The 27800-nt window shown below is 41.8% G+C and overlaps 1 protein-coding gene across 6 annotated transcripts in view; it reads right to left on the bottom strand.

The window, feature by feature from the left end:
* LOC149822214 (splicing factor U2af large subunit B-like) overlaps window positions 1-27800 on the bottom strand; it is a 219656-nt gene that overhangs the window by 20977 nt on the left and 170879 nt on the right. For all 6 annotated transcript variants that reach the window (XM_089980673.1, XM_089980672.1, XM_089980671.1 and 3 more), the window contains 4 exons: window positions 5783-5849; window positions 5596-5694; window positions 4168-4249; window positions 4024-4091 (listed from right to left, as the gene is read on the bottom strand). In XM_089980673.1, the coding sequence (XP_089836799.1) occupies window positions 4024-4091; window positions 4168-4249; window positions 5596-5694; window positions 5783-5849 (316 nt within the window). The remainder of the gene's footprint in view (window positions 1-4023; window positions 4092-4167; window positions 4250-5595; window positions 5695-5782; window positions 5850-27800) is intronic.

Below are 27800 nucleotides of genomic sequence, written 5' to 3' on the forward strand. Positions count from 1 at the left end.
AAAATGCATATTTATATGGGGATCTATCCGAGACCGTTTACATGCAACAACCTCCTGGTTTCGAGGTTGAGGGGGAGTGTCAGGTGTGTAGATTGAGAAAGGCGATTTATGGCTTGAAACAGAGTCTTCGCGCATGGTTTCAAAAGTTGTTTGAAGTGATGTCATGCTTTGGCTTTAATAGGTCAGCGGTAGATCATACTCTATTTATCAAGAAAACTAACTCAGACATAGTTGTTATGGTGGTATATGTGGATGACATCATTCTTACAGGAGACAATGTGAAAGATATTGAAAACACAAAGGCTCATCTTCAAAAGCACTTTGTTACAAAAGACCTTGGTTCACTTAGATATTTCCTGGGTATAGAAGTTGCTAGGAGCCGTGAAGGGATGGTTTTGTCTCAACGGAAGTATGTTCTTGACTTATTAAAGGAAACGGGAATGTTGAGAGCTAAACCAGCAAATATTCCCATGGACCATAAAGTTCAGTTGTTTGAAGAAGGGTCAAAATCAGTTGATAGCAAAAGCTATCGCTCCCTAGTAGGGAAGCTATTATATGTAACTGTGACCAGGCCGGATATTGCTTTAGCAGTAAGCAAAGTTAGTCAGTTTATGGACAAACCAACTGAGGTACACTAGAATGCAACCATAATGATTCTCAGATATCTAAAATCTTCTCCTGGAAAGGGGTTATTGTTCAGGAAAGGTGGAACTCTGGAGATAGTGGCCTATTCTGATGCTGACTATGCTGGATCTGTAGTAGATAGAAAATCTACCACAGGATTCTGTGTGTTTTTGGGAGACAACTTGATTTCTTGGAGAAGTAAGAAACAAAATGTGGTTTCCAGGTCGAGTGCAGAATCAGAATATCGGGCTATGTCCCAAACAGCTGCTGAATTGATGTGGGTTCGTACTGTTCTTCATGATCTTCAGGTGAAGGTTTCCTCTCCTAGGACCATGATGTGCGATAACAAGGCTGCAACATATATAGCGAACAATCCTATCTTTCATGAGAGAACAAAGCACATTGAAGTTGATTGACACTACGTAAGGGATATGATTCAAGCTGGACATATCACTACCAAATATCTAAAGTCGAAAGATCAAGTTGCAGATATGTTTACAAAACCCCTTGCTAGACCAAATTTATCAAAATGTTGTGACAAGCTGAGCATGATTGATATCTATGCTCCAGCTTGAGGGGGAGTGTTGAGAATAGGTGGTTTAAGTTTAAATCTTCTTAGTTTGGAGGTTATTTGATATTTTTACTTAATAATGGACTTAGATGTAATTTATTCTTTTGGCCTCTCTCTATTTAACATAGAGAGCAGCCCTAATATGAAAAAAATGAGTTTTCTTCCTGTGCAGCCGTCTCTCTCTCTCTCTACCTAGGGTTCGGTGCATCTCTCTACATGTACGTCAGTGCAATTTGTATCAGGTTGTCTTCAAGGGTCAGAAGTTACTCTGATTCTCATATGAGGTTGTACACAGACGACCTGCGCATAACCGAGGAATGCAACCGCAGAGATTCCAAAAAAAATTAATCTATGAGAACCAGGAACCTCTACTTAATTGAATGAGGAAGAAAACAATGTTAGGAGGCCATCTTATAAAATAACAGGTTCACTTATAAAGAAATCTGTATCGCCATTTAGCGAACTAAGCCCAACTTTTTTTTTGAAACATATTTCGTGATTCATCAAATGCAAATGTTGTGCAGACATACAGCAGGTGAGGTTGCATACGAATACACAGAAGTAACAACAGATTCCATAATTTGTCTCATATAGAGATTGTGCAGACATACTTTGTAGCATACTGGTGTACAGAGGCAAAAAGGTATTTCGTGGTTAATCAAATACAGAGATTGTGCAAGACTGTGTTTCATGCTTGAAATTGACATTCTACGAAACATAGTAACCCCTACAAACCCCGATTTAGACAAAAATAGAAGCTCCAATACCGATTTTCTTAAAAAAAAAAATGTGCTAAGCACACATGCAGAACCCAGATTCTGCCCTTGTATCGGTTAAACCCACTCAAATGGGCTGAGCATGCTTGATACAAACAATCAGCAGAAATCATAGGAAAACCTACTATCGAAAATCCGAAATCCCCAAATCAAAGATTTGGGATTTCCGACAAACCTAAATCCCAAATTTTGATTTGGGATTCACGGCAAATCCAATATATACTGGTAAATTAATACATATGCGAAAAGTACAGTAAAAACCTACCCTTTTCGAAGCTTTTTCTCCCTTTTTGTCGAGTTTCCTAACATTGTGCTCTCGATGAGCCGTGACTCCACGAAATCCCTTCCTTGAATCGTGAACGAGAGAGAGGGACGGAAAGCTTGCCGGCGTGGGGTCTCTTGTGCCGATTTCGGCAACAGGAAAGGGCGAGGAAAAGAGGAGATCGCAAAAAGGGGAGGCTTACCGACACCAAGGCTCCTCCGATGAGCCGAGGAGGTCGAGGCTAGCAGAGTGGGAGGTAGAGAGGAGGAAAGAGAGTGACGATGGTGTAGGGTCGCCGGCGGCTTCGGTCGCCGATGGCAAATCGAAAGAGGAAGAGGACGAGAGGCGGAGAGGAGAGTGGTAGGAGAAGGGTTCGGTGGGGAATTGTAAGAGGGTGGCCCCTCCCCCGAAAAGGAAGGAGGTAGTTACCCCCTCCTCCTCTGTGGTTGTGCACTCCCCCCCCCCCCTTCTTACACTATTGACTCGCGTTAGGGTTCACTCAGAACCCTAGCGCCCATTTTATCGGGCAGCACTGTTATGTTTTTGTTTTTTTTACTTAACTCCTTACACGGGGCGCGGCCCCTCCCCCGAAAAGGAAGGAGGCAGTTACCCCCTTCTCCTCTGTGGTTGCGCACTCCCCCCCCCCCTCCCCCTCTTACACTATCGACTCGTGTTAGGGTTCACTCAGAACCCTAGCGCCCATTTTATCGGGCAGCACTGTTATGTTTTTGTTTTTTTTACTTAACTCCTTACACGGGCGTGGCCCGAGTCCGGGTCCGAGACCCGGGATCCAACCGTGAGTTGGATCCGCGACTTGCCTGGGATATGAATCCACATGTTGGATCCATATGGATCCAACTGTGGATCCATTCATTAAACTTATTTAAATATGTAATTAATACATTATTATTATTATTATTTCTTTTTTCTAATATATGTATATGATATTATATATATGGACCCTAATTGATATGGGTCCTGGATCCGAATCATGGATTCCAGCAAATTATTATAGATCCAACATTAAAATTTTAATTGGATCCATACTATATTTAAATCTCTAGCGTCCAGGATCCAAATGAAGTAATGTGGATCCAAACATAGCATAGGGTATTACGAATCCCCATAAGGTGTTATAAGCCCGATATAGAAATTTTCTTATTAAGAATCTGATTTAAACTTCGTGGATCCACTCAATTCGACCTGAATCCAAATGGGATATCCGAGATCCAAATACGAATAAATAATTAAAACAATAAAATATCTTTGTACCACCTTAAGGACATAAATTTTAAGTTTATTTATCTTATAAAATTCACGGGTATTACAGAAAGCCTGGTATACCTCCACATCCAACCAGGTATTGTTGGAGTCCAAGTTGTATTGGATAATTCATAGGTGGCTCACCTGTGAAGCATGAAATAGTCTGCCAGTATTAATGACATTTAACAGATGCTGAGAAGTTAACTTTTTTGTCCCCTAACCATGGTGTCTCACATTGATTCATAGTTCAAATTCAAAATACCAAGGTGTCTCACGTTTGAGCAAATCACTTCAAGCCAATCCGTTGTCAGACAGTCCACTTCTTGGCCTCCCATGAGAACTATAGGAAGCACAATCACACTTGATTTGTACAATTTGAATCCAAGACATCTTTCAGACAAGCTATTCATACATTTTATCAAATAACCCAAACACTCCTGATGTTACCAACAAATAAGCACGCCATCACAGTATTCTCAGAATTTTCTTGAATTGAATATTCTTAAACATTGGATAAAGCAATTTACCTTCCCAACACCCGCATGATGACCAGCAGCTGGACTAGGGCGTGGAATAACAACATTCACCAATTCCCCTGGTGAACAAATATCAATCAGTTACATGTCATCCCTGGAAGGAAGGACCTTCAAGAAATTTGAAAGGGTACTGACCAAATTTTCCACATTCTTCTCTCATGTCCTCCAATATCTCGTCATATTCTTCATTGTTTCCAAGCTCATCCGCAGATACCACCTTACAAAATCATCAAATAATCACTCATCATTTCATCTAGCAGAAAAAAAACAAGTTTGAAAATTAACTATATGAATCTACTCTTTGCCATACTGGTCTTCTCAAAGTAGACTTGGCTCAAGCTTTGCCAAATCCTTAGGACTTGTGATGCGTCCTGCCATGAGACCCATCCACTGAAGATAAAAATCTGAATTATCGGAATACAGTAAAGTGGAGTGGTTCCACACAAATCATACAGAGAAACCAATTGCAAGAAGACAATGAAAAACACATGTTATGTGTAGAACTAAGTGACAATTCCCCAAAAAATAACCAAAAAAAAATCAATCAACTGAGCATCTGGGTGCACAAAATGACATTTAGACTGAGTAAGATCAGCAAAAGACAAGGCTGGAAATATACAAGGTCACAATGCAGCAACCAAACAGGAATGTCATGTACCTATATGGGTGCATGTGAACTTGCCAATAGATGTGTATTCTGGGTCTGGGGTATTCATTTTCAGTCAACCAGTTCATAGCAAAGTTGGATACAGCTACTTGACCAAGAGCAGCTACAAATCCATGACAAAATGCCACTCAAGACTCAAGGAAAATTGCATCTAGTTTGAAATTGTTTTAACTGTTCATGAAGGTTGACTACTCCCAACTCAAGACTAGAGTTAAGCAACATCAAGCCTTGAATTTTTTCCTGTCCATCAAACACTGATCAAATGCTGTTTGTCCCATTAAAAACTAAGTATACATAATACTTACAACCATAGTCACAGATATTGCTGATAAATTGAAAATTTTGGCTTTATAAATCTTTTTTTGGCAAGATACCGTGATATTTTCAAAAATAATTTTACAACGATAACATCCTGATATTTTCAGTTACTTTTACATTTTTTTATTTCCTTCATATATCTTAAATATGTTTTTTCTTCTAGTATTTAATATTTTTATTTATTTCTTTTATTATATCTTATACAAGTGTATTTTACTATCTAAACATATTATTGTCTTATTTCTGTTATTTTTATATTTTATAAAATTTTAAAGTGCTGGGATTTATGAAATAAAAGACACAAAGAAAGATTGACCAGAGGTCTAGTATCATTGAAGGCTAGAAGATATAAATAGTACTAATACAAAGAAATTGTTAAAGCAGTTGTTTTAACATTTAACAAGTTATGCAGTCATGGATGAAACATGCATTTGCTTTTCTGCTTGTGTGTGTGTGTGTGTGTGTGAGAGAGAGAGAGGTCTCCAAGGTTAATTACTACTTAAAAACTTCTTCCTTTTCAACATTAACAATAATAAATTGCTTAGCTTGATTTCAAATGTACAGTTTAGAAATATCACCTGTGTCAAGCAAACAACTTTTGACAGAGTGTCCACGCACATGGCAGGCAATGTACCACATCCTGGCAAAACAGCATCACCAGCCTGCAATGCCAGCTTCTGCATCCAAAGTCCATAACACAGTCAGCAATAGCATATGATAAATATCAAAGTTATATGTAGTGCAAGAAATTTTTTTTGCTATTACTTGCAAAGCTATTTGCTGCTGTGCCTGTGCTAAAATATTCTCCTGATCTGGTTTTGACTGTCCCATGCTGCATTTTGCGACAAAAAAGCCAAATTAACCAAGAGTTTGTTCATCCAACTAAATCCATTATGATACTTTGCATGTGTTTGTGTGCACATATGGCACAACTGGTTATGTATGCCTGACATGGAAATGGGTATAAGACGCAACAAAGTTACATACTTAATGATAAAAGAATGTACATACACACAGGTGCATGTGTGTGTGCTTGTATGTAATTAATAAAGCTTGATTCAAAATACAAATTCATAACAAGAATTGTTGCACGCTGTCACACGGACTCTTCTAACAGGGCACCGCACCCGCGTCGCACCCGCACCCAGGCAGGTGCGACACTTGGACACAACTTCCTTTGTGTTAGGTGAAGTCAACCACACTGAGGTCCATTTCTATCCAAAAGTAGATTCAGTTAACCTAATCAAGTACATTTTTATCTATATTATATATATAAATACACAAATGCATACAAATACACATAGTGTTAACTTAAAACTGTTAAAAATTATATATATATATATATATATCATCCCCGCACCCAAGTTTTTTTTAAAGTGCCGCATCCGCACCCATACCCGCAGCCGTATTCACACCTGCACCTATGTGACAGGTTATACGCTCTCAAAACCATATGATTAGCAACTAAGCTAGACTTGTATGCTTGCATGTAAGTCCTACTTCTTCTGGTGAGTCAATGCTATATATCCCTTTCAAATTACTATGGACTGGATTTAGGCCAACTTTTCTGGTCTAGAACCAATAGATACTGGGCAGAAACCAGACCTAATATGTAGTAACGCCCCAAAATCCCAAACATGTAAACTTTTAGGAAAAAATTGAAACTTGACAATCAATCCTTTTTCAGAGTTTAAAATGGCAGTTCAGCAGAAAATAGTGTTTCAAAGAACAAGTCAACGAACCTTGGGCGCATTAAAGGGAAACTTTCCTTTACACAATGGATTTGTATCTCCCAGTGTTGTGAAAAGCATTGAGGCGTAGCGAGGCACTCCACCAAAAACTGAGGCGAGGCGTAAAGCGTAAGCCTCAAAAAAAAGATTTGAAAACTTTAAAAAAAATTATCTAAAAATACAAATAAATAAAAAATGTTTTATTGATGAAATAACAACCAATAAGAAATATAAAATCCCAAATAAGTACTAAAAAATATGAGATTAACATATAAAAGTAACTAAAAATTGATTACATAACTGAAAAATATATGAGATTAACCAACAAAAGTTAAAATATACTAAGAAATTGATTACATAACTGAAATAACTGAAAAATATATGAGATTAACCTACAAAAGTTAAAATATATGAGATTATTCTAAAAAATATGAGATTAACTTATAAAAGTAACTAAAAAACTTATTACATAACTCGAAAATATATGAGATTAACCAACAAAAGTTAAACTATACTAAGAAATTGATTACATAACTGAAATAATTGGAAAATATATGAGATTAACCTACAAAAGTTAAAATATATGAGATTATTCTAAAAAATATTAGATTAACATATAAAAGTAAGTTACTTTTATATGCTACTTTAAGTAACATATAAAAATTGATTACATTACTGGAAAATATATGAGATTAACCAGCAAAAGTTAAATATACTAAAAAACTGATTACATAACTGAAATAACTGGAAAATATATGAGATTAACCTACAAAAATCTTGTTGATTATGTCTTAGAAATCTTAAAAGAAAAAAAAATTGTGCCTTGAGGCACAGAGGGACACGCCTCAAGGCGAGTCGTGCCTTTTGCACCTCAAGGCGCATTTTTGATAACACTGTCATCTCCATACAATCATTGAAACCACATATATTCAAAAAAAGGTTTTTGATAATTAAAGTTTATACAAAAAGAGAAATTTCAAAAAAAAACCTTTATACAAAATTACAATATGTGCTCAGAAGCGAAACAATAGAGAAAGAGTGAGATCTTGATATCATCATGTCATCGCGCCATCGCCTGCCGCATCAGCCTAATCATCACTTGTATCCCATAAAACGGGTCAGACTTATGAAAGCCTGGTAGGTGCATAGATATCAAAAATCAGAACAAGACTAACATATGCGTTGTTCCTTTCGTGATGTGCACTTTCAGAATAAGTAAAATAAGCATGGTAATTTTGTTTCGATAATTAACTGACTTGAGGGTACACACAAGATAAACTTAAAACCAACTGATACTATCTGAGGGTTTGTTATTCTATGTATTTTGATACCCCGGACAACTAGCTGAGTTCGCTTCTAAGGGGACAACCTATAACCGAGAGAGAATTCCCCAGAGGCATAAATGGCAAGGGATGCATCCAAACTTCTGGATAAGCCAATGGGATCTGCCACCTAGGATAATATTTATGTAACGCCCCAAAATTTCAAACTTGCGAACCTTTCAGAAAATAGGCAAGAGACTAGAAAAAATCTCTTTCCTCTAGAGTTTGTTCATAAAATCAGTGGAAAACTATTCTTTTGTTAATTCAGAAGGCAAGCTGACAACTTTGAGCACGTTAGCTAAAAGAACCAAAACTCACAAAATTCGGATATCCCAAGGAAAATCCATTACAAACCCAAAACGTCCAGGACGCGAGCTAAGAGCAGGAAGAAGAAGTCTTGAAGTCATCTTGTCATCACACCATCGCTCGTGGTGTACCTAATCATCACTTGTACCCATAGAATGAGTTAGTTTCGCGAAAAACTAGTAGGTGCACAAGAGAGACTACAGGAAACTGAATTAAGTACATTTAATTCAGTATGCTAAGCAGTTTAAAGCAGATAATGCAGTTAAACAGGTAAGCAGTGCAACAAGGTAAGCAGTGCAAGCAGGTAAGCGGTGCAAAACAAGTACGCAGCGCAATTGTCAAAACGTAGCAAGACGATTCATTTGATCGTAAGCTATGAACTACCACGCAACAAGCTTATTCTCGTTCCTAGAACGAGGTCTCTGCATCTAATCATTATCAGGTCATCGTTTTTCGCTCTCACTACTTCTAACAAACGCTTTGTCCTGAACCACCTTAAACTATTCTCATCTCTCAAGGCCTTACGCGGCCAACTGTCATCGTTTATAACTCACCTAAGGCGTCATACTTTCTCAGAAAAACCCACCCTTCCATAGAAGGTCCAAATCATGATCTAAAATCGTTAAAGATCTGATTCTCATATCAGGGTTCAGCATGTAATTATGCTAAAGCAGAAAGTCAAAACTATAGATTCATAAGTGGCTATCCCAAACAATCTCGGAAGATCATCACAGTTCACCATAACTTTTTATGGTAATCAAAATCACAAGATCCACATCGGATCGCTAGGTCTGAGAAAAAGTACGACCTTACAAGGAATTACCGCCCTAGAGGGTATACCTGGTCTTGGACGACACACTTTCTCACAGGAGTTCGCCGTCTTTGCGGCTACCCGCTCTTGGACAGTGTACCTCCTCATAGAGATTCTACCGCTCTAGCCGAATTACCAAATCTGGGAAATGTATAACCTCACAAAGAATTACCGCCCTAAAGGGTATACCTGGTCTTTGACGACACACTTCCTCACAGGAGTTCACCATCTTTGCGGCTACCCGCTCTTGGACAGTGTACCTCCTCACAGAGATTCTACCACTCTAGTCGGGTCACCTGGTCTTGATCATACATACCCTCACAGAGAAACCTTTGAGAACCCGATCCCCAACAAATGTCATATCCAATGAAAATCATTGTGATACACGCATCAACACAAATGACCGCTCTCAAGGTCAATAGCCATTATTACAATCAACAAGATCAACGTCGGATCACCTGGTCTGGGAAATGTATAACTTCACAAGGAATTCTGCCCTAGATGGTATACCTGGTCTTGGACCATACACTTTCTCACAGGAGTTCACCGTCTTTGAGGCTACCCGTTCGTGGACAATGTACATCCTCACAGAGAATCTACCACTCTAGTCGGTTACTTGGTCTTGATCATACATGCCCTCACAAATAATCCTTTGGAGATCAGGTCCTCAACAGATACCATACTCAGTGATACATGCATCAATACAATCGACTGCTTCGAACAATTGACCGATCTTGGGGTCAGTAGCCACAATATGGGCACAAGCATGTATATCAGCAATATGCATCGTATCACTTCACATAAACAAAACACAAGATCACCCATTCCTCCAATAAGGTTCCATGAACCCATGAACATATTATCGCATACTTCCAACATTTCTTATCACGTGGCATATCAATCACATCACACAGAAACATATAACAATACGCATTGTGTTATTGCCACAAGAAACATTGCAATCCTTAAATAGGACCTCAAAGCATGCGTAAACGACACATGAGAACATGCAGATATGGTAATCTAGTTGATTCTATAGGCGAAGAGTAACTAACTCTATCCGACAGCCAAACAAAACAACTGAATAAGACAAGCACTCATAACAATGCTCGCGATACATACAATTACCATCAAATGGCTCAGTCCATCAGCAAGTATTTAAATTAATCATAAGGCATAAACCATTGCATCGCAAGCCATTCATAAGTTATACATGATAACAATCATACGATAGCAGTTATATCACAATATGTAAGCAGCTTATAAGACAAGCGGCCACATCAATCCTAGTTGCCACCAGTTCGTAGATTACGAGCTGTATGCAATCACATCGATCATAAGAGACGTAAGCCAACAAGTGCTACGTTACAATAAGCACCAAGCAGTTCGACCAAGGGGTAAAACAAGCAATTAACCAGTGTGAACAGACTTTATGTTTCGATATTACTGGCCTGCGGGTACGCGTAGGCAAAACATAGAAACAAATGAGACTAGTTCGAGCGTCTGTTATTCTATGTATTTTCAATAACCCGAATAGTTAGTTGAGTCCGCTCCTAAAGGGACAGCTTTAGCCGAGAGAGGATTCCCCAAAGGCAGGTAAGCAGTGCCACGGATGCATCCAACTTCTGCAGAAGTGTTGAGCTAACTATTGTAGCCCATTTACCCTAACTCCAATGACTGGGGAGGCCGGATCATTGCCCGTGGAGTGGTTGTTAACAACCTGTCCATTGGAGTTTTGTACCGCTCTGTCCTCTCCCTTGACAGACAACAAGAAGTGAATGGGTGCGTTAGGGGTTGCTTAACTAACGACCTATTATATGTTGTGGTCTTTAAACCACTCGAGCATCTTGCCTGTGAAGGCGAATAGTACCATTTTATGTGATTACAGCATGCATTTAGCACTGTTCGAGGTCACACGACCGTCTCATCCGTTCATCGCAATACTATCGTATAGTGCACGACTACAAGTACTCTAGGATGAAAGGGGTATAGCTCCTCAATAAGAGCCTCATCAAAAGTGTTTCACAAAGATATAATGTTTCTCAAACTATACTTTGACATTTTTTATCTTTTGAAACAACCAGCAGCTTGTGCCAATATTTGGCATGAGGTTTTCTAGAATCTCATCTGCTATCGGGGTATCTACATGCCTCGCATGACTCGATACCAGCCTCGATAGACGGGATACGGGTTTCTCAACAGAACCCCTGCTAAGAAGTTCGCTCGAACCCCAATTCGGGATCACCCGAGATATGTGGAATAGACGAACAGAACCAGCCAATCACATCATTCCAAATGCTTTGATTTGGACAGTCTTTGATGCTTTTACGCAGCTCCCTAAATCTCAAGTCTACTATACAGGAACTGCGTACACGAAGAGTCAGGATCCTTGCGAGGTATCCTTCTCCTTAGACGAGGATGTATCGCTAGCTCCCGACTGAACTCTTGTCGCAAGAAGGAGAGTGGTAGATGTCTCTTGCATCCTCCACGAGGATGCCTCAAAAGTGTATGCAATGAGCGAAAACCTGAGCGTCATCTGCAATAGCAAGGCAATAACAATACATATGCAAAAGCAAGAGCCTGGGCGCAAAGCGCGACGGCAATGTAAAGACTGTAAGTAGGAGTGCAACGCAAAACCTTTGGGGAATGCGTGACGGCAAAGTAAAGACTGTAAGCAGGAGTGCAACGCAAAACCTTTGCGCAATGCGTGACGGCAAAGTAAAGACTGTAAAAAAGAGTGCAACGCAAAACCTTTGCGCAATGCGCGACGGCAAAGTAAAGACTGACAGAAAGTAAAGGATAAGGATCGCGAATCCACGTCCTTGAGTTAAGTGCATACTCGTATAAATATATATATTTGTATATATATATATATATTTATTTAATGGTCATTTTTAGTTTAATTGAACTTAATTCAATTATCTAAGTCCTCCGTGCAATCTTCCCCTACCTTGGAGAGTTGCAAGCTTGCTGACGTCTGCGAGTGTAAACGATTGATGGTTTGGGTCACGAAACGCGAGCGGGATCCATCGTACGAGCTGCAAAAGTGACGATCTTAGCAAGCTAACACCAAAAATAAAACAAGGTTTTAAAACCCGTGACTCGGAACTCGAATCGTTCTTTATTGACTCGTGACTCGGCGGGTCAACTCGGTGACTCGGACCGGGTTTTGTTAACTTTTGATTTTAAAACAAAGACAATATATAAATTGTCATTTAAACATATAAAGGTTTGTAGAATGACTTAATTACTAGTTTAATTGATTAATAAGTAAAATAACATTAAGTAAAACTGCTCTTAATTCAAATCTCACATTTACTAAAGAAACTACACAAGTAGGAGCAAGTCTTTCAAGACAATATATTAAGAATGACTTAATTACTAGCTTCAAGAACTTTAATAGCCATGCTCGATCATGGTTTACATCCTGAATATATGGTCATAGTTGTTGTGTTGCAGGGCCTCAGAAAATCCTTGCAAAATTTTGGGAACATTGAACTTTATCTTGATATTTGTAAGTGTGTTTCTGATGTAGAGTTGATTGGACCATGCCTTATATATCTGCACATAAATGCATATAAGCTTTGGATAATGAGAATGTTGTGATGTATATATATTATAATGATAAATGTGGGCATTTTATGTTGTTGGTTTTGAACAGGCTGGCTGCCAACTATTGTGTAGGTCTCAGAGATGGTTGCATGAGGGATCAATTATGTTAGCTGGATTAGTGGATTCACTATATGTTCATTGAGGGGTACTGGGTTTGATTCCTTACCTGGAGCTACCAAAAGGAATGAATGATTGACAATTGGACAAGTGAAATTTGATTGACTTTTACTAATTTTGTGATTTTATATTAGGTTGGTAAGCCTATTGTTATTATGATATTTGTTCTTTGAAAAATGAACACTTACATATAAAAAAAATGCCCATAGCCTTTGAAAAATGAAAAAAGAAAAAAGTGCCCAAAACTCGCCCGAGTCAACCCGAGTCAGGTCGAGTCAACCCGAGTCAGGCCGAGTTTTCGCAGAACGAGTTTAGCTTACCGAGTTGACTCGTTAAAGGGCCGAGCCGAGCCGAGTCAGCCGAGTCATCGAGTTGACTCGGCGAGTTTTAAAACCATGAAATAAAAGGTCAGTGACACTGCCATCGTCCTGACGTAAAGGAAGCAGAGGCAGGGCATCGTGCCCTTGCGCACATGCTATGAACGCAAGAAGCAGGGGCTGCGAGCCCCTGCAGACCTACTGTCGGCAATCTACGAGGAGGCAGAGAGATGCACCCCTACCTGAAGAAGTCAACAAGGAAGGCCGAGGCGTCGCCCTGCCTGCCAGAAGAGTAAAGAGACAAGGGACCAGGCCCCTACCCGTTCGCACAAAGGGGGAGGCAGGAGGCTTCGCCCCTGCCTGCCAAATACGCAAAGAGGCAGGGGCTTGGCCCCTGCTTGTCGAACAAGTAAACAAGCAGAGGGCAAAGCCCTGCCTGACGCCCAAGAAGAGGGAGCAGGGAGGGGCTCGACTCCCTCCCCTGCCGTAAAAGAGAGCAGGGAGGGGCTCGGCCCCCTCCCCTACCGTAACAGGAAGCAGGGAGGGGCTCGGCCCCCTCCCTTGCCGTAACAGTGAGCAGGGAGGGGCTCAGCCCCTCCTGCGTACTACGAAGGCAGGGAGGGTTGAGCCCTCCCCTGCGAAGATCGAAGGCAAGGAGAGCTCGAGCCCCTCTCGGACCCTCCCCTACGCATCGAGACAGGGAGGGGGTTCGACCCTACCTGGTAAAAGAAAAGGCAGGCAGGGGGCCCAAAACCCCTGTCAGAACCTTTCTTACAGGCGGCAGGGGTTTTACCCCTGCCGACCTGTCGGCAAAGTGGCAGGGGCTTGACGACTATCCCTTGTCGTAACGGACTGGCAGGCAGAGCTTTTGCCCCTGTCGATCGACGAAAGGAAGAAGAAAAAGGGGAAGAGGCAGCAGAGGGGTACGCACCTGGGTTGCCAGCAGTAGGTGGTTGGACGCAGGGCGAGAACGGAGGGTGCCGACCGAGAGGCCATCGATGAGCCCTCAGAACGGCGGCGGCAAAGGTTGGCGAGGCGCAGCCGACAGCGAGTCTGGGGGGGGGGGTTGTCGGGTAGAGAGGCGTCGCCGGCGAGGTCGCAGAGGGGAGGCTGTCGCCGGCGAGGGTGGGCTCCGGCGGTGCTGTCGCCGATGGTTGTGCTTGCTGACGACGGCGGGTCGACGCGTGGGGAAAGAGGGTGAGTATCGGGGAGAGAGAACGGGAGAGGAAGAAAGGAGCGGGGGTTCTCTTTGAAACCCCTGCCTCGCTGTCTTCAAAAGACACGAGAGGCGGTGCCTCCATTGAGTCCGGGTCCGGATCCGACCCGAATCCAAGCTAATTTAATTTTTTTTCGGTTATTACAATTTGGTAGCACAGTCCCATAACTTTGATGACCAGGTACACCAAGTCATTGCTACTCGAGTAATGTAGTTGTTAACAACTCGTCTATTGAAGTTTTTGTAACATCTCATCCTCTCTCATGATGGAACCAAAGAGACGAATGGGTATGTCAAGTCTTATTTTAACTAATGACCCATTCTACATGCTCAGGTCTTTTAAGGCAAATCGAGCATCTTGCCTGTGAAGGCGATCATCTCCATTTATGTGATTTTCTTTTAATCATAGTGCATTGTCGCACTAGGAGGTAATCATAAACCTCATGTTCAATCATTGTAGTACTAACATGTCGTGCATGTCTGATAGTATTACTACGATGAGAAAGTTATTGGTTTATAAAAAAGAAACGGGGCAAGGGATGCATCCAACTTCTGCAGAAGTCCATGAGGTCTATCACCTAGGATAATATTCGATAGCTCTGTCTCCTAACTCTAATGACCGGGGACACCGAGTCGATTGCTACTCGAGGAGCGTAGTTGTTAACAACCTGTTCATCGGAGTTTTTGTACCATCCCATCCTGTAAAACTCGAAGAAAAAAAAACTTGGATTCGCGTCGGACCCGACCCGAGGCCATCGCCTCTCTATCTGCCTATTAAAGGCAGTGAGGCAAAGGGGGGAGGTTTCTCGAAACCTCCTTCCCCTCTGCTCTCTCATTCTCTCTCTCTTTGAACTTTCTCTCCCCCCTGTGTCCGGTTGACGCCACCACCGTCGCTCTACTCCCTCTCTGCGGCTCGTCCAGCCATCGCCACCCATGATCAGCGACAGGAAGCCGTCAGTGACAACGTCTCCATCCCCCTTCCTCTTCTCTTTATCTCCCCCTCTCGTTCGACCACCGACTGTCATCGCCCTTGCTCTAGCAGCTCGGCCAACGTCCCCGACGTCGTCGCTTTCACCTGTGCCATCCGTGGACTCCCCCATCGTCGCGGTCTTCCCAGGTAAATATCATCCCTTTTTCCCCCCTTTTTTCCCTGTTTGTTGTCGGTGGACCAGAACCACCATCGTGGGTGGCTCTGGGTCTACTAGGAGGGTGGTGTCGAGCACCCCTCATCGCTGTCTCCTCCTCTCCTCTTCGTCTCCCTCGACCCTCCTGTTGAAGGGTCGGTGGACCAGAGCCACCATTGTGGTGGCTCTGGGTCTGCCAGGGAGGGAGGTGCTGAGCACCTCCCCTCATTCTTTCCCCCTCTCCTTTTCGGCAAGCAGCAGGGATGCCGCCTACGTCGCTTCTTCTCTGAGGCGTAGGGCTTCCGGGGGAGGGGTTGCTCGTGCCTTGGTCGGCAGGGTGGCAAGGCCCCCCTGCCTGCCTCTTGTTCAGGTAAGTCGGTAGGGCCGAGCCCCTGCCACCCCTCTTCTTCTTCTTGTTCTCTTCTTATTCCTCAGAGGTCTACTTCTCTCAACAGAGAAGGGAAACACCATTTTCCATAGAGGTCTACTTCTCTCAACAGAGAAGGGAAACACCCTCTTTCACAGAGGTCTACTTCTCTCAACAGAGAAGAAAAACACCCTCTTTCACAGAGATCTACTTCTCTCAACAGAGAAAGAATACAGCAGTAAACAGAAAGTTATAACACTTTCATATAGAACCTTCAGAATGATATGAAGAGTATGAATGCACGTATGAAGATTCTCAGAATGTTCTCTCTTTTGAAAATGGGCAGAATAATCTCTCAGGAGAACAGAATGTTCTTTTTCTTTTTCTTCACACACACTTGATTCTTTTGTCAGAGAGCTTTTCTTGTCTTTTTCTCTTTCTTTAGTGTGTCGAGTAGGAATTTTTCTCTTTGAAAGCTCACTTGTCTTTTGATATTATTTTGTTTGTGTATATAGGTCTTCAAAAATAGTTGTCGCTTTTTGAAATAATTATCCTTTTGTGATGTGAGGTGTCAGGTCATCTCAAAACAACTTTCTATGAGAAAATGTGTGAAATGATATGTGTACTATATTGCTTTTTCAAAAAGTCGTCATTCCATAATTTAAAGAATTGTTAAGTAATAAATGTTTGGTGTATTTAAATAATGATAGTTTCTTCAAGTCGTCATTTATAAATTAAATATTTGAGGTACACTATAAATTAAAAATGAGATTTAATTTGTAATGGGTCTTTTCTCAAAATAAATGTTTTGTAGTACATTGAACGTTGAAGTATTTAGAAATGTAATTTATAATGTAATTTGTCTTTACTCAATTAAATGATTTGTAGTACATTAATTGTTTTCTTACAAATCGTCACTTCTTTGTTTAAATGTAAGTACAATAAATGCTTGTTAAGTACTTTATTTTATAAATGGTCATTTCTTGAGTAAATGCTTTTGAAGTGCCATTTAATGTTTACAAAAAGAATGATGACTTTAAATATAAGTCGACATTTTTTAGAGTGGATTTTAGTATTAAATAAATAAATGGTCATTTCCTAAATTGATTATCTTGTTAAACAATAAGTAGTTGTGTATAAAATAATATTTGTTTTCTTAAATCGTCAATTCAAGATGAACGATTGTGTATTATGAATCAATGTATTTTGTCTTTTTCTTTCATAAATGCTTTTGCAATCATGAGCTTTTATATCTTTTCAAGTTGTCTTTTTCATAAATGCTTGTAGGAAGTTCAATTAATGCTTTTGAAATCATGAGCTATTATATCTTGTCAAAATGTCTTTTTCATAAATGCTTGTAGGAAGTACAATGATTTGTTTCAAAAAAGGTGTTTTTGAAATGCTACAATATACATAACGTATCCTTTTATGAAAGCTCAACTTTTTGTAAATAAATGGCTTGTATGATTTCAAAGCATATAGTCTAATATGAAATATGCATGCTTCTAAAGGTTCTGTTACATATGACTCTAAAGAAGAAAAAAATCTTCATCTTGAAGTAGCTGATCTTCTTAGATAATCTTTATGAATGTATGGCCCATCAAACTTTTTCTTCAGAGTAGTATGATTGCATCAAATAGTTGCACTTGATCAAGTTGTCTTCACTCTTATCAAGTGAAATAACCTTGCATCAAATACTTGTTAAATACATAGCACATTATATCCAGTCATAATATAACATATTCAGTTTCACATATGAAAGCATATCATATCTCATGAAAGCATATCATGTATTTATCATGTATTATATATATGCATCATGAAAGCATATCATATTTATCATGTATCATCAAAACATAGTTTCTCAACAGATGGATGGTACGAAAACTCCGATGAACAGGTTGTTAACAATAGATCTTTGCCTACTTGAATTATTGTTGGTATATCGGTTTTAAGACAATAGATCTTTGCATATGTTACACCCTACTAGAATAGATTACATTGTACTTGTTTTTAATGTAATAAATTGCATATCTCATGAATGTCCTGTTTTAGTTTATTCTACATTATCCTTTCGTACACCTACTAGTTTGTTGTGAAACTGACTCATTTCATGGGCAAGTGACGAGTAGGACTTCACAGGCGGCCGATGGCGCGATGCAACATGGCTCGAGATTGTCCTTCTTTCTGCTGGCGTCTTGGCTCTGAGTTTTGAGTTTTTCTTTATATTATTGGATAGTGAAAAAATGCTCATTTTGTAATAAACTGCATATTTGATTAACAATCTATTGTTTTGTTTCCTCACTTCCTTTGAGTAGTTGTTTCATGCGAAATAATGATTTTACTGCTAACGTACCTAGAATTTGGTAACTTGTGCTCTTTCTAAATTGCTTCTGTTGTCGATTTTAAAAGTAAAAACTTTAATCTTTGAAAGGTTTTTTATCAATGTTTTTTAAATCGCAAGTTGAAATTTTGGGGCGTTACAAAATCTTATTGGTTATACAGATTCATACTAGGGAGGAGATCCCAATAACCGTCACTCAACTATTGGCTTTTGTGTGTTTTTAGGTGATTCTCCCATTTTTTGGAGATACAAAAAACAACATAAAGTATTTTTATCCTCTATGGAAGCTGAGTACAGGGCAATACCTACCACAACTGTAATAACCGAAAAATTTTCGTGTATTTTTCCTTTATAAAATAATGCAAAATGTGCAAATGGGCCTAGGATCCGTATTTCGGATCCAGGACCCATAAGGGGGCATATATATATAGTTAATATCATATATATATATATATAAAGAAATAATAAATATAAAAGTTAGTGCAGGGATCCACAGTTGGATACATTTGGATCCAACCTGTGGATCCACATTTCGAGTAAGTCATGGATCCAATTCATGGACCCAAATCGGCAAAGGATCCATTGGCCCTGATAGTGATAGGATCCCGGGTCTCGGTCCCGGACCCGGGCCGCGCCTCCCCCGTAGAAGGTAAGTAACGAAAAAAAAAAGAAAAAAAAGGGGGAACTCTTGGACCCGGGTCGGACTCGACCCGGATCCATAACCCGGTAGGGTTTTAAAACCCTGCCCGAGTGTTTCCCTTTTCCCTTTCCTCCCTGTAGCCGCCTCGCAAGAGAGGGGCTCCTCGTAACCGACGGAGCCACGACCTTCTCCCCCTTTGTGCCTTCCCTTTTAAGCAACACAGAGGGAGAGGAGGCCCTCACGGCAGCCCCCCTTCTCATGTCCTTTCCCTTACGTGCGACAATCACCGACGCCGGCACAAAAATCCCCTCCACGGCGTCGGAGCAGTCGAGGCCGGTGGAATCGCTCTCCTCGTGATAGCCGCAACCCTCAAACACCGATTTTGAGGTACGGGTTCTCTTTTGATTTCAAATAAGAATGGGAATATAGGTTTGTATCCCATGCAATAGTTTGGTAGGGTTTTGGTGTTCTTTCAGATGTATTATTTTCAAGCTTGCTTTGGGTTTCCGTAACTCCCAAATCGACAAATTTGGGGAATTTCTGTAATAAACTGGAAAAAAATAAGTTTGGATTCGGGTCGGACCCAGACCCGGACCCAAATGGAGGCACCGCCTCCCGTGTTTTGAAGATAGGGAGGCAGGGGTTTCAAAGAGAACCCCCGCCCCCTTCTTCCTCTCTCGTTCTCTCTCCTGCACTCTCGCCCTCTCGGCTCCCCCTCTATTTCCCTCTCAACCTCCCCCGACTCCCATCTCGTTCTCCCTCTGCTCGCCGGAGACCCCTTCCGATGCCGTCGTGGATTGCCTTCATTCCCTCCGACAACGGCAACTGCCAGGAGCAAGCCTGAGTCACCGTCGCGTCCGGTCTTCCCTGAACACCGCGCCGCCATCGCCGGCGACCCCCTGGTACGCCCCTTTTTCCCTCTTTGCTCTCTTGTCTCTTCCCCGATCCCCTCTTTTTCTCCCTCATCTTTCCGTTGTGCAGGGAGGGGTTCGAGCCGCCTCCCTGCTGCCCTAAATCACAGGGGAGGGGCAAGGCCTCCTCCCTGCGACTCTTTTCAGCAAGGGAGGGGTCGAGCCCCTCCCTGCGTCGAGTTTGGTAAGGGAGGGGCCGAGCCCCCCTCCCTGTGCCACTATTAGGAGGGGAGGGGTCGAGCCCCCCCTCCCTGCTCCTTACTCCCCGTGGGGTCACGGGAGGGGTCGAACCCCATCCCTGTGCCCACTCTTAGCAGGGGAGGGGCCGAGCCCCTCCCTGCTCTCCTATCAGTAGGGGAGGGAGGGTCCAGCTCCTCCCTGCTCACAGATGCGACAGGGGAGGGGGTTGAGCCCTCCCTGAACCCTCACCTTCTTCGTGTTCAGTCGACCGACAAGGGGCAGAGCCCCTTGTCCTCGCCGCTTGTCGGCAGGGGGACTCCCCCCCTGTCTCCCTCTTTGGTTCGATCGACAGGGGGCAGAGCCCCCTGTCGTTGTTCTTTCACGTCAGGTTGGGCGGGGCAGAGCCCCCTGCCTGTGTCTTTTCTTCGATCGGTGGGCACGGTGGGAGGACTGGGTTTCTTCCTGCCGCCCTATGCTTACTGGGTAGGGGAGGACCGAGCCCTCCCTGTGTTCTGTTTCTACTTAGCAAACAGGGGCTCATCCCCTGTCTTTGTTTCTTTTTGCAGGACAGAACAGAGTCGTCACCGCTGCCCTTTTTCAGAGATGGCAGAGGACGGAGTCCCCTACCCCTCTATGCATTCTGTAACGCCCCAAAAATCCAGGACTTGTAACTTTTTAGAAAAGTTTAGAAAGCTTTGAAATCATACAATAATCAGAGTTTAAATAATACTTCAGCGGAAAATGATATTTTTAAAACCACAAGTCAATGGACCTTGAGCACATTACAGCGTAAACTTTCCTTTTTGTCAAATCCCGCACAACCATTGAAATCAAATGGTTTAGAAACGGAGTTTCAATAATTGAGAATTCGTTTGTTGAAACCAAGAAGAAACTTACTAAAACAGTTTTATTAACTCACGGTTTAATAAAAGAGAAATTTTGAAACACACTTTATACCAAATTTACCAACATGTCCTCAAGAGCGAAGCGTTAGGGAAAGAGCCCTATCTTGACCTCATCACGCCATCGTGTCATCGCAGACTGTATTACCTAGCCAAAACCTGCCGATAAAATGGGTCAGTTTCACTAAAAACTGGTAGGTGCACAGACAGGACAATATTGAACATAATTAAGCAGAATAATATAATATGTCAAGTAGACAGGCAATCATATAGCAATTTAATTTCAACAGATTCACAGAATAACTATCATGAGCACAATGCTAAAATTATTACAAGCATTTTACTGGCACAAGTAGGCTAACTATTACAAGCAAAGCACTGCACAAGAAGGTTAACTAGCAAAATACAATGCTTCATCAACCACACACAATTCCATAAATATTGAACCTGTTGTACATTATAACTTTCATACGTGCATAATTAAACACATTGTGTGATCGGATTTAAATTATGTTTCGATATTAACTGGCCAAGCGGGTACTGTAAAAACCGAAAAATGTTGCTACTAAATTTTTTGTTTATCTTACAAAATATTTCAAAAAAAAAATAGGCAATTTGGGCCTAGATCCACATTTCGGATCTAGGACCCATAAAGGGGTAAGCAGTTATAAATAGTATCAACCAAAAGGAGATAAAAAAATAATAAAATAATTTTTTTTTTATTATAAGGTTAATCTGGGGATCCACAGTTGGATCCATTTGGATCCAATTGTGGATCCATATCATTGGGGTTGGCTTACGGGTCTCGGGTCCGGACCCGAGCCGAGCCTTGTGTAACAGGGCTTATAAGTGTAAGGGGAAACCCGATAAGGGTTGCCCGATAAAATCTGAAACGAAAAAAAAAAAAAATAGAAGGGGCAACCCGATAAGGGTTGCCCGATAAGTCTGGAGCAAAAGAGGGACTCAGAGGTTAGGGTTCTGAGAGAGAACCCTAACGGTATCGCATGGGGGAGGAGGCCTTGAGGCGCAGCCGCCGGCGGGAGGTTCGGCCCCGACCTTGCCGGGCTATCCCTTTCAAAAGCAGGGGGGCTCTCGGGTGGGTTTCCCCCCTCTCGCTTTTTGTTTTCCCAAAGATCTCTCTCTCTCTCTCTCTCTCTCTCTCTCTCTCTCTCTCTCGCTGTGTGTGCGCACGCCGGAGGAAGGAGCCCATCACCGGCCAACCACAGGCGTCAAGGGCCCCTCGAGCATCTCCCTTCACGGCGGTTGGAAGGAGCGTCACCAGTCGGCACCCCTCTGCGACAGCCGTCTCCGGCCACCGGAAAATCACCGTAAGAGGTACGGGTCCCCTCTCATGGAAATGGATGAGAAATCGAAACCCTGGTTCGATTTTGTGTTTTTCCTTAGGATGGAAACCCTGAAAAAAAAAATAAAGGGGATTTGGGGTCATCACTTTAGTTGATGGTGGTAGGCGACAGGCCCAGCCGATGCAGTCGGCTGGGCGTGGTGTTAGTTTTGGCAGGGACCCAACCGACCCGGTTGGTTGGGTACAGGTGCTGGTTGTGGCAGGGCCAGAGCAGGCCCAACCGACTCAGTCAATCGGCTGGGTGTTGGCCTGGGATCTCAGGTAAAGCAAAAAAAAAAAAGGGGTTTTAGGTTCAGTATTCTGAGGTTCTTGCTTGGCATTGATAAGTGCATTGACATCTTTGACTCGAATGTGACGTTAGTCATTTCTTTTTTTTTGTATGTTTCATAAATTTGATCAGCCTGTGCATGTTTTTCAATAGTGATAATTTTTGTTTGTCTGTAAAGGAAAAATCTGGAATTGTGGGCTTACGTTAAGAAACTTTCTTAAGGGGCTATGGGCTGGGTATCAGTAGTGGGATTCCTTTTATGTTAGGACCCATGGATAAAACCCTGTGTAGCTTCTTGCATACTGGAATAGTCTAAATGGAAGTAGGGGGAGAACTCTACATATGATTAGGGACACATCCGTGTCGGGTTCACGCTGAGTTGTTCCACCAAGTAATGGGTGTTTATGAACCTATGTTGGATTGCCTTTTCACAATGCAGCTTGTGCTTTGTTTAAGACTTCAACTATGTATATTGGCCTGCTTATTTTTACCTTGTTGTCGTGGGCTGAGATCACACTAGGCTGATAGTACAGTTCATGTTCTTTCAGGATGGAGTTTCGCTTGAGATGGGCTTGAAATCATGTTATCCATTCACACTCTTGCTTTCTTTATTTTTCTTACATATGATTGAATATTATCGAAATAATGTCTTCATGGTATAGTTAAATTAGAGAGAAATCTGTAGTCTATTCCATGTGATGAATGACTTGCTTTTGCTGGATTGTGGTACAGATGTTACAGGAAAATATATACATAAATAGTTGTTAAACATGTAAGATGTTGTTTACTCGCAGCACACACATGCCCAAACTGGGTCTGTGTGTATTCTGTTGGGCCCGGTCGATAGGGTCGGCTGGGTTTCGCAAGATTAAAAAGAAATAATATATATACAGAATTTCATAAAGGGGATTTTCTTTATGCTGTTTAGGTCTTGACAGCATACACAGGCCCAGACCGGGCCTATGCATATGCTGTCAGACCCAGCCGACAAGGTCGGCTGGGCTGGATTTGTTTATTAAAACAAAAAAAAGAAAAAAAAAATAATATATGATTCCTGCTTTTCTTCTTCAGTGATATATTGTTCGGTTTGACAGGAGGAGTATGAGTTTTTAATAGATGTACATTTTGACGGGAATGAGTAGTGTTATGAGTATACGTGTAAAATATATAGTCATGCTTCTACTAGACTATTGATGTCTCATTTAACATAAGTATGCGAAATTGCGGGGTTTATTCGCGTGCACATACTCACAGGAGATGTATTGGTGGATACCCATATGTGATGGAGGTAGTACACGTAGTGAGAATGTAAAAATGATATGTTTAATAGCATCACTCAAACCACACAAGTTGGTAGGGCACACTACTACACTGTTCCCGTTGTCCTCACGGGCTGGAGTCCCGTAAGGGTTCCCGCAAGGGAGGATGCGGGTTTTCACTTTACTTTTGCATATGGGGTTGTAAACTTAAAGAATCGACTTTAATAAAAATATAATGAAACAAGAACAGTGTAATATACATTGTGAGATATCTCATCTGGAGTATGAGAATCTTAGCTATCCGGTCTTGGGGAGACTGTGAGGATACAAAAACTCTGTGTGCGTTGTTGCCCCTGAACCCGATATTGAGGTTCTTTTCCTGGCCATAGTTTTAGGGAGAATCCGCCACTTTACCCGGGAGTGGTGTGTTAGTCACAGCTGTGAGGTTATGGTACCAAGGAAGTGGCACTTGTGGGCGTGGGGTGTCCCTTGTGTCCCCGACATTAGATGTGGAGGTCTAATGTTCCGAAGGTGATTCGGTCGAGAGCTAAGTTGGAACCCAGTAATAAAATATAAATTGTGTGCTAAGCTACCCTGGGAACCTAACTTGACCTCGGGGATTTTACCCGTTTGGTGTATCCGCGAGCGATGGAATTAAAAAGAGGAACTTAAAATTGTATGCATTTAATAGGGCATGCATATGGAAACATGAACTTCAATAAAAGAAAATAAGGTGTTCATACATTACATATATATCATGCATAATTTTGCTATGCATTAGATCAGGCATGGTCTGTTTCTTTTCCCTGATATATGTTGTTGATGGGTGATGGTTACTCTTTAATGTATGTAGAATACCCTGCTTACTCAAAGTGAATACCTGTTATTGATTAAAGTTTATGCATACTTAAATGATGTTGCATGGATGCTTAAGTTGGATTGAGTAGATGTAATAATTGCTTTTCCTCAAGGAGAATTGCATAAAATTGTACTTGTGTTCTTTATGCTCATTTATTTTCATTAGAGGGATCTGTACGCAGAATCCTTTGGATTTCTGACCCCTCCTTTTTATGGTTTTTCACAGGAGCAGGAACTCATTGAAGCGACTGGTGTCTGGGCAAGTCACGGGTGTTACGCACTTGCTGGATACATCTTAGAGGGACATCATGACTTTACTTTTGTTTTCCTTTTTGGTAATATTAATGGATGTTGCACTTTCAGTAATTCATTATGCAAGTGTCTCTAGACATGTTTATCAGTTTTTCAATAAATGAATAATGGTTTGATGTTGGTTTGGAAGATAAGTGTAAGCTCTATCGTGGTGTGTGGTTATCCAGCGGTGAGTGGAACTGTAAAGGCCCCAGGTCTCTCGAAATATTTTCACACCAAAAAAAAAAAAAAAATCCGCATTTTCGAGGGGATGAGTTGGGGTCGTTACAGGTTTGGTATCAGAGCCACCACAATATCTTACACTTTTATCATCATTTTTGCAATAAATTTTAATTTTTGAAAGTGAGTCATGTCCTGAAGTATCAGCAAGTCGTGCCTCGTACTCCAGATCAGTCGTCTTCACTGGTAAGGTTATTTAAGTACTTTTATCTAAGCATTGATATTTAGTATGCTTGATTGTATGTAGGAGTAAACTTTATTATAGAATACACTAGAAATCATATGTGATCTTTAAAAAAAAATATATATATATAGTTGTTCGGTATCAACCCAAGAGGGGTAGGATCAGAGAGGGTCTAATTTGTGAAATGCACGTGTGTTGTAGATGTCGTATACTCGCAGAGGTGCCTCGTCCTCTACTGCTGCTCACGCAAACTGGCAGGAGCAGAGAGATTTTATGATGGAAGCCATCCACACCCTGACCGAGACCATGACGGCTCAGGCGGCACAGACAGCACAGGCCGTGCAAGCGGCTCAGGCTATGCAGGCGGCACAGGTGGCGCAAGCGGCACAGGCTGCGCAAGCGGCACAGGTTGCTCAAGCGGCACAGGCTGCCCAGGCAGCTGAGCAGGCAGCCGCACAAGCAGCAGCTCGCGACCCACCTGTCAATGTTGTTCCAAACGTGGGCGGCGCTTTCTTCGAAAGGTTCCTGAAGTTGGATCCGCCAACTTTTTCAGGAAAGACAGACCCAGAGGCAGCGGAGAACTGGGTTGAGGAGGTGGAGCGGGCGTTCGACGTCCTATCTGTCCCTGAGGACAGAAAGACATCTTTTGGCACGTACCGTTTGAAGGGCGATGCCAAGAAGTGGTGGGACACCCTGCGAAGGGTGAAGTTCGCTGACTGGGACGAGATTCCCTGGAGACGTTCAGAGAGGAGTTTCTGGATGCATATTTTCCCTCCTATGCCGAGGAACAGATGCAACGAGAGTTCCTCGATTTGACTCAGGGGACCATGAGTCTAGTGTGAAAGAATGGAAACCCTATTATCGACAGTGAAAGAAGGGAAGAGAGAGAGAGAGAGAGGAAAGGAGGCTCAGTCGATCGTGACTGCCTCCTCATTCTATTTATTAAAAGTGTAATAACACTAGGGTACGAAAATACCCCTTTACATAATATTAATTTATAATACATGAACTGGATCTGGACCCGATCCATTACACAAATGGATCGGGTCAGACATACACATGTGAAAGTAACGATGCCTTCTTTTCAGCCTCCCTCAAGTTGTGCATGGTGTTGGACCATGAACAACTTGTTCTTCAAAAACCAAAATCTATCCTTTGTTAACCCTTTAGTGAGGATATCAGCAACTTGTTCTTTAGTTGACACATACATGGGCTCGATCTCTTTGTCTTCAACCTTTTTCCTAATAAAATGTTGATCTATTTCAATGTGCTTTGCTCGACTATGGTAAATGGGATTGAATGACATGTTGATGGCACTTTGATTGTCACACAATAACAGTGACCTAGCAATTGATTCTCCCATTTCAGTCAGAAGATGTCTTATCCATGTACCCTCGGCCGTGGCAGTGGCCATCGATCTGTATTCAGCCTCAGTGCTCGATCTAGCAACCGCTTTTTGTTTTCTACTGCTCCAGGATACCAAGTTTGGCCCAATGAAGTTGCAGTAACCGGATACTGATCGTCGTTCATCTGGATCACCCGCCCAATCAGCATCAGCATAAGTAACAATCTCATGGCCACCGCCTGGATCTAATTCTTCCTTGCCTTTGTATATCAGCCCATCACCCACTGTACCCTTTAGGTAGCGAAGTATACGTTTGACTGCCTCCATATGTGACACACGAGGTTCATGCATAAACTGAGATACCTGATTAACCGAATATACTATGTCGGGTCTAGTAAAAGTCAGGTATTGCAACATGCCAACTAAACTGCGATACTTAGTGGGATCTCCATATATATCCCCTTCTTGTGAACTCAATTTTTGATGGATGACACTTGGAGTTGTTAACGGCTTGCAATCTGTCATGCCTGCTCTGCCGAGAATGTCCAACGTATATTTGTGTTGAGTAAGGGTAAGCATATCATTTTTGTTATCAACTTCTACCCCAAGAAAATATCGCAGCTCTCCCAAATTTTTCATCTTAAATCTCTGATTTAATAACTTCTTCACCTGCTCAATGTGGCTTTTACAATTCCCTGTGATGATGATGTCATCTACATATATCAACAGAAGAGTAGTGACTCCTTGTTCATTGTGAATAAATAATGAGTGATCCAGAAGAGACCGAGAAAAGCCATGCCGTTGTATTTCTAGAGAAAAACTGTCGAACCAGGAACGAGAAGCTTGTTTCAAACCATAGAGTGCTCTCTTTAATTTGCATACATATTTTTTGGCGTCTCGTTCTGCATATCCAGTGGGTTGTTCCATGTAGACCTCTTCTTTTAAATCCCCGTGCAGAAAAGCATTTTTAACATCCAGCTGGCTCAATATCCATCCATGTTTAATGGCTAGACTCAACACAATACGAATGGTCCCCATCTTAACTACAGGACTAAAGGTTTCATCAAAGTCTTGGC

This window comes from Nuphar pumila, chromosome 11 (assembly GCF_984573655.1).
Source record: "Nuphar pumila chromosome 11, dmNupPumi1.hap1.1, whole genome shotgun sequence".
Classification (NCBI taxonomy): domain Eukaryota; kingdom Viridiplantae; phylum Streptophyta; class Magnoliopsida; order Nymphaeales; family Nymphaeaceae; genus Nuphar; species Nuphar pumila.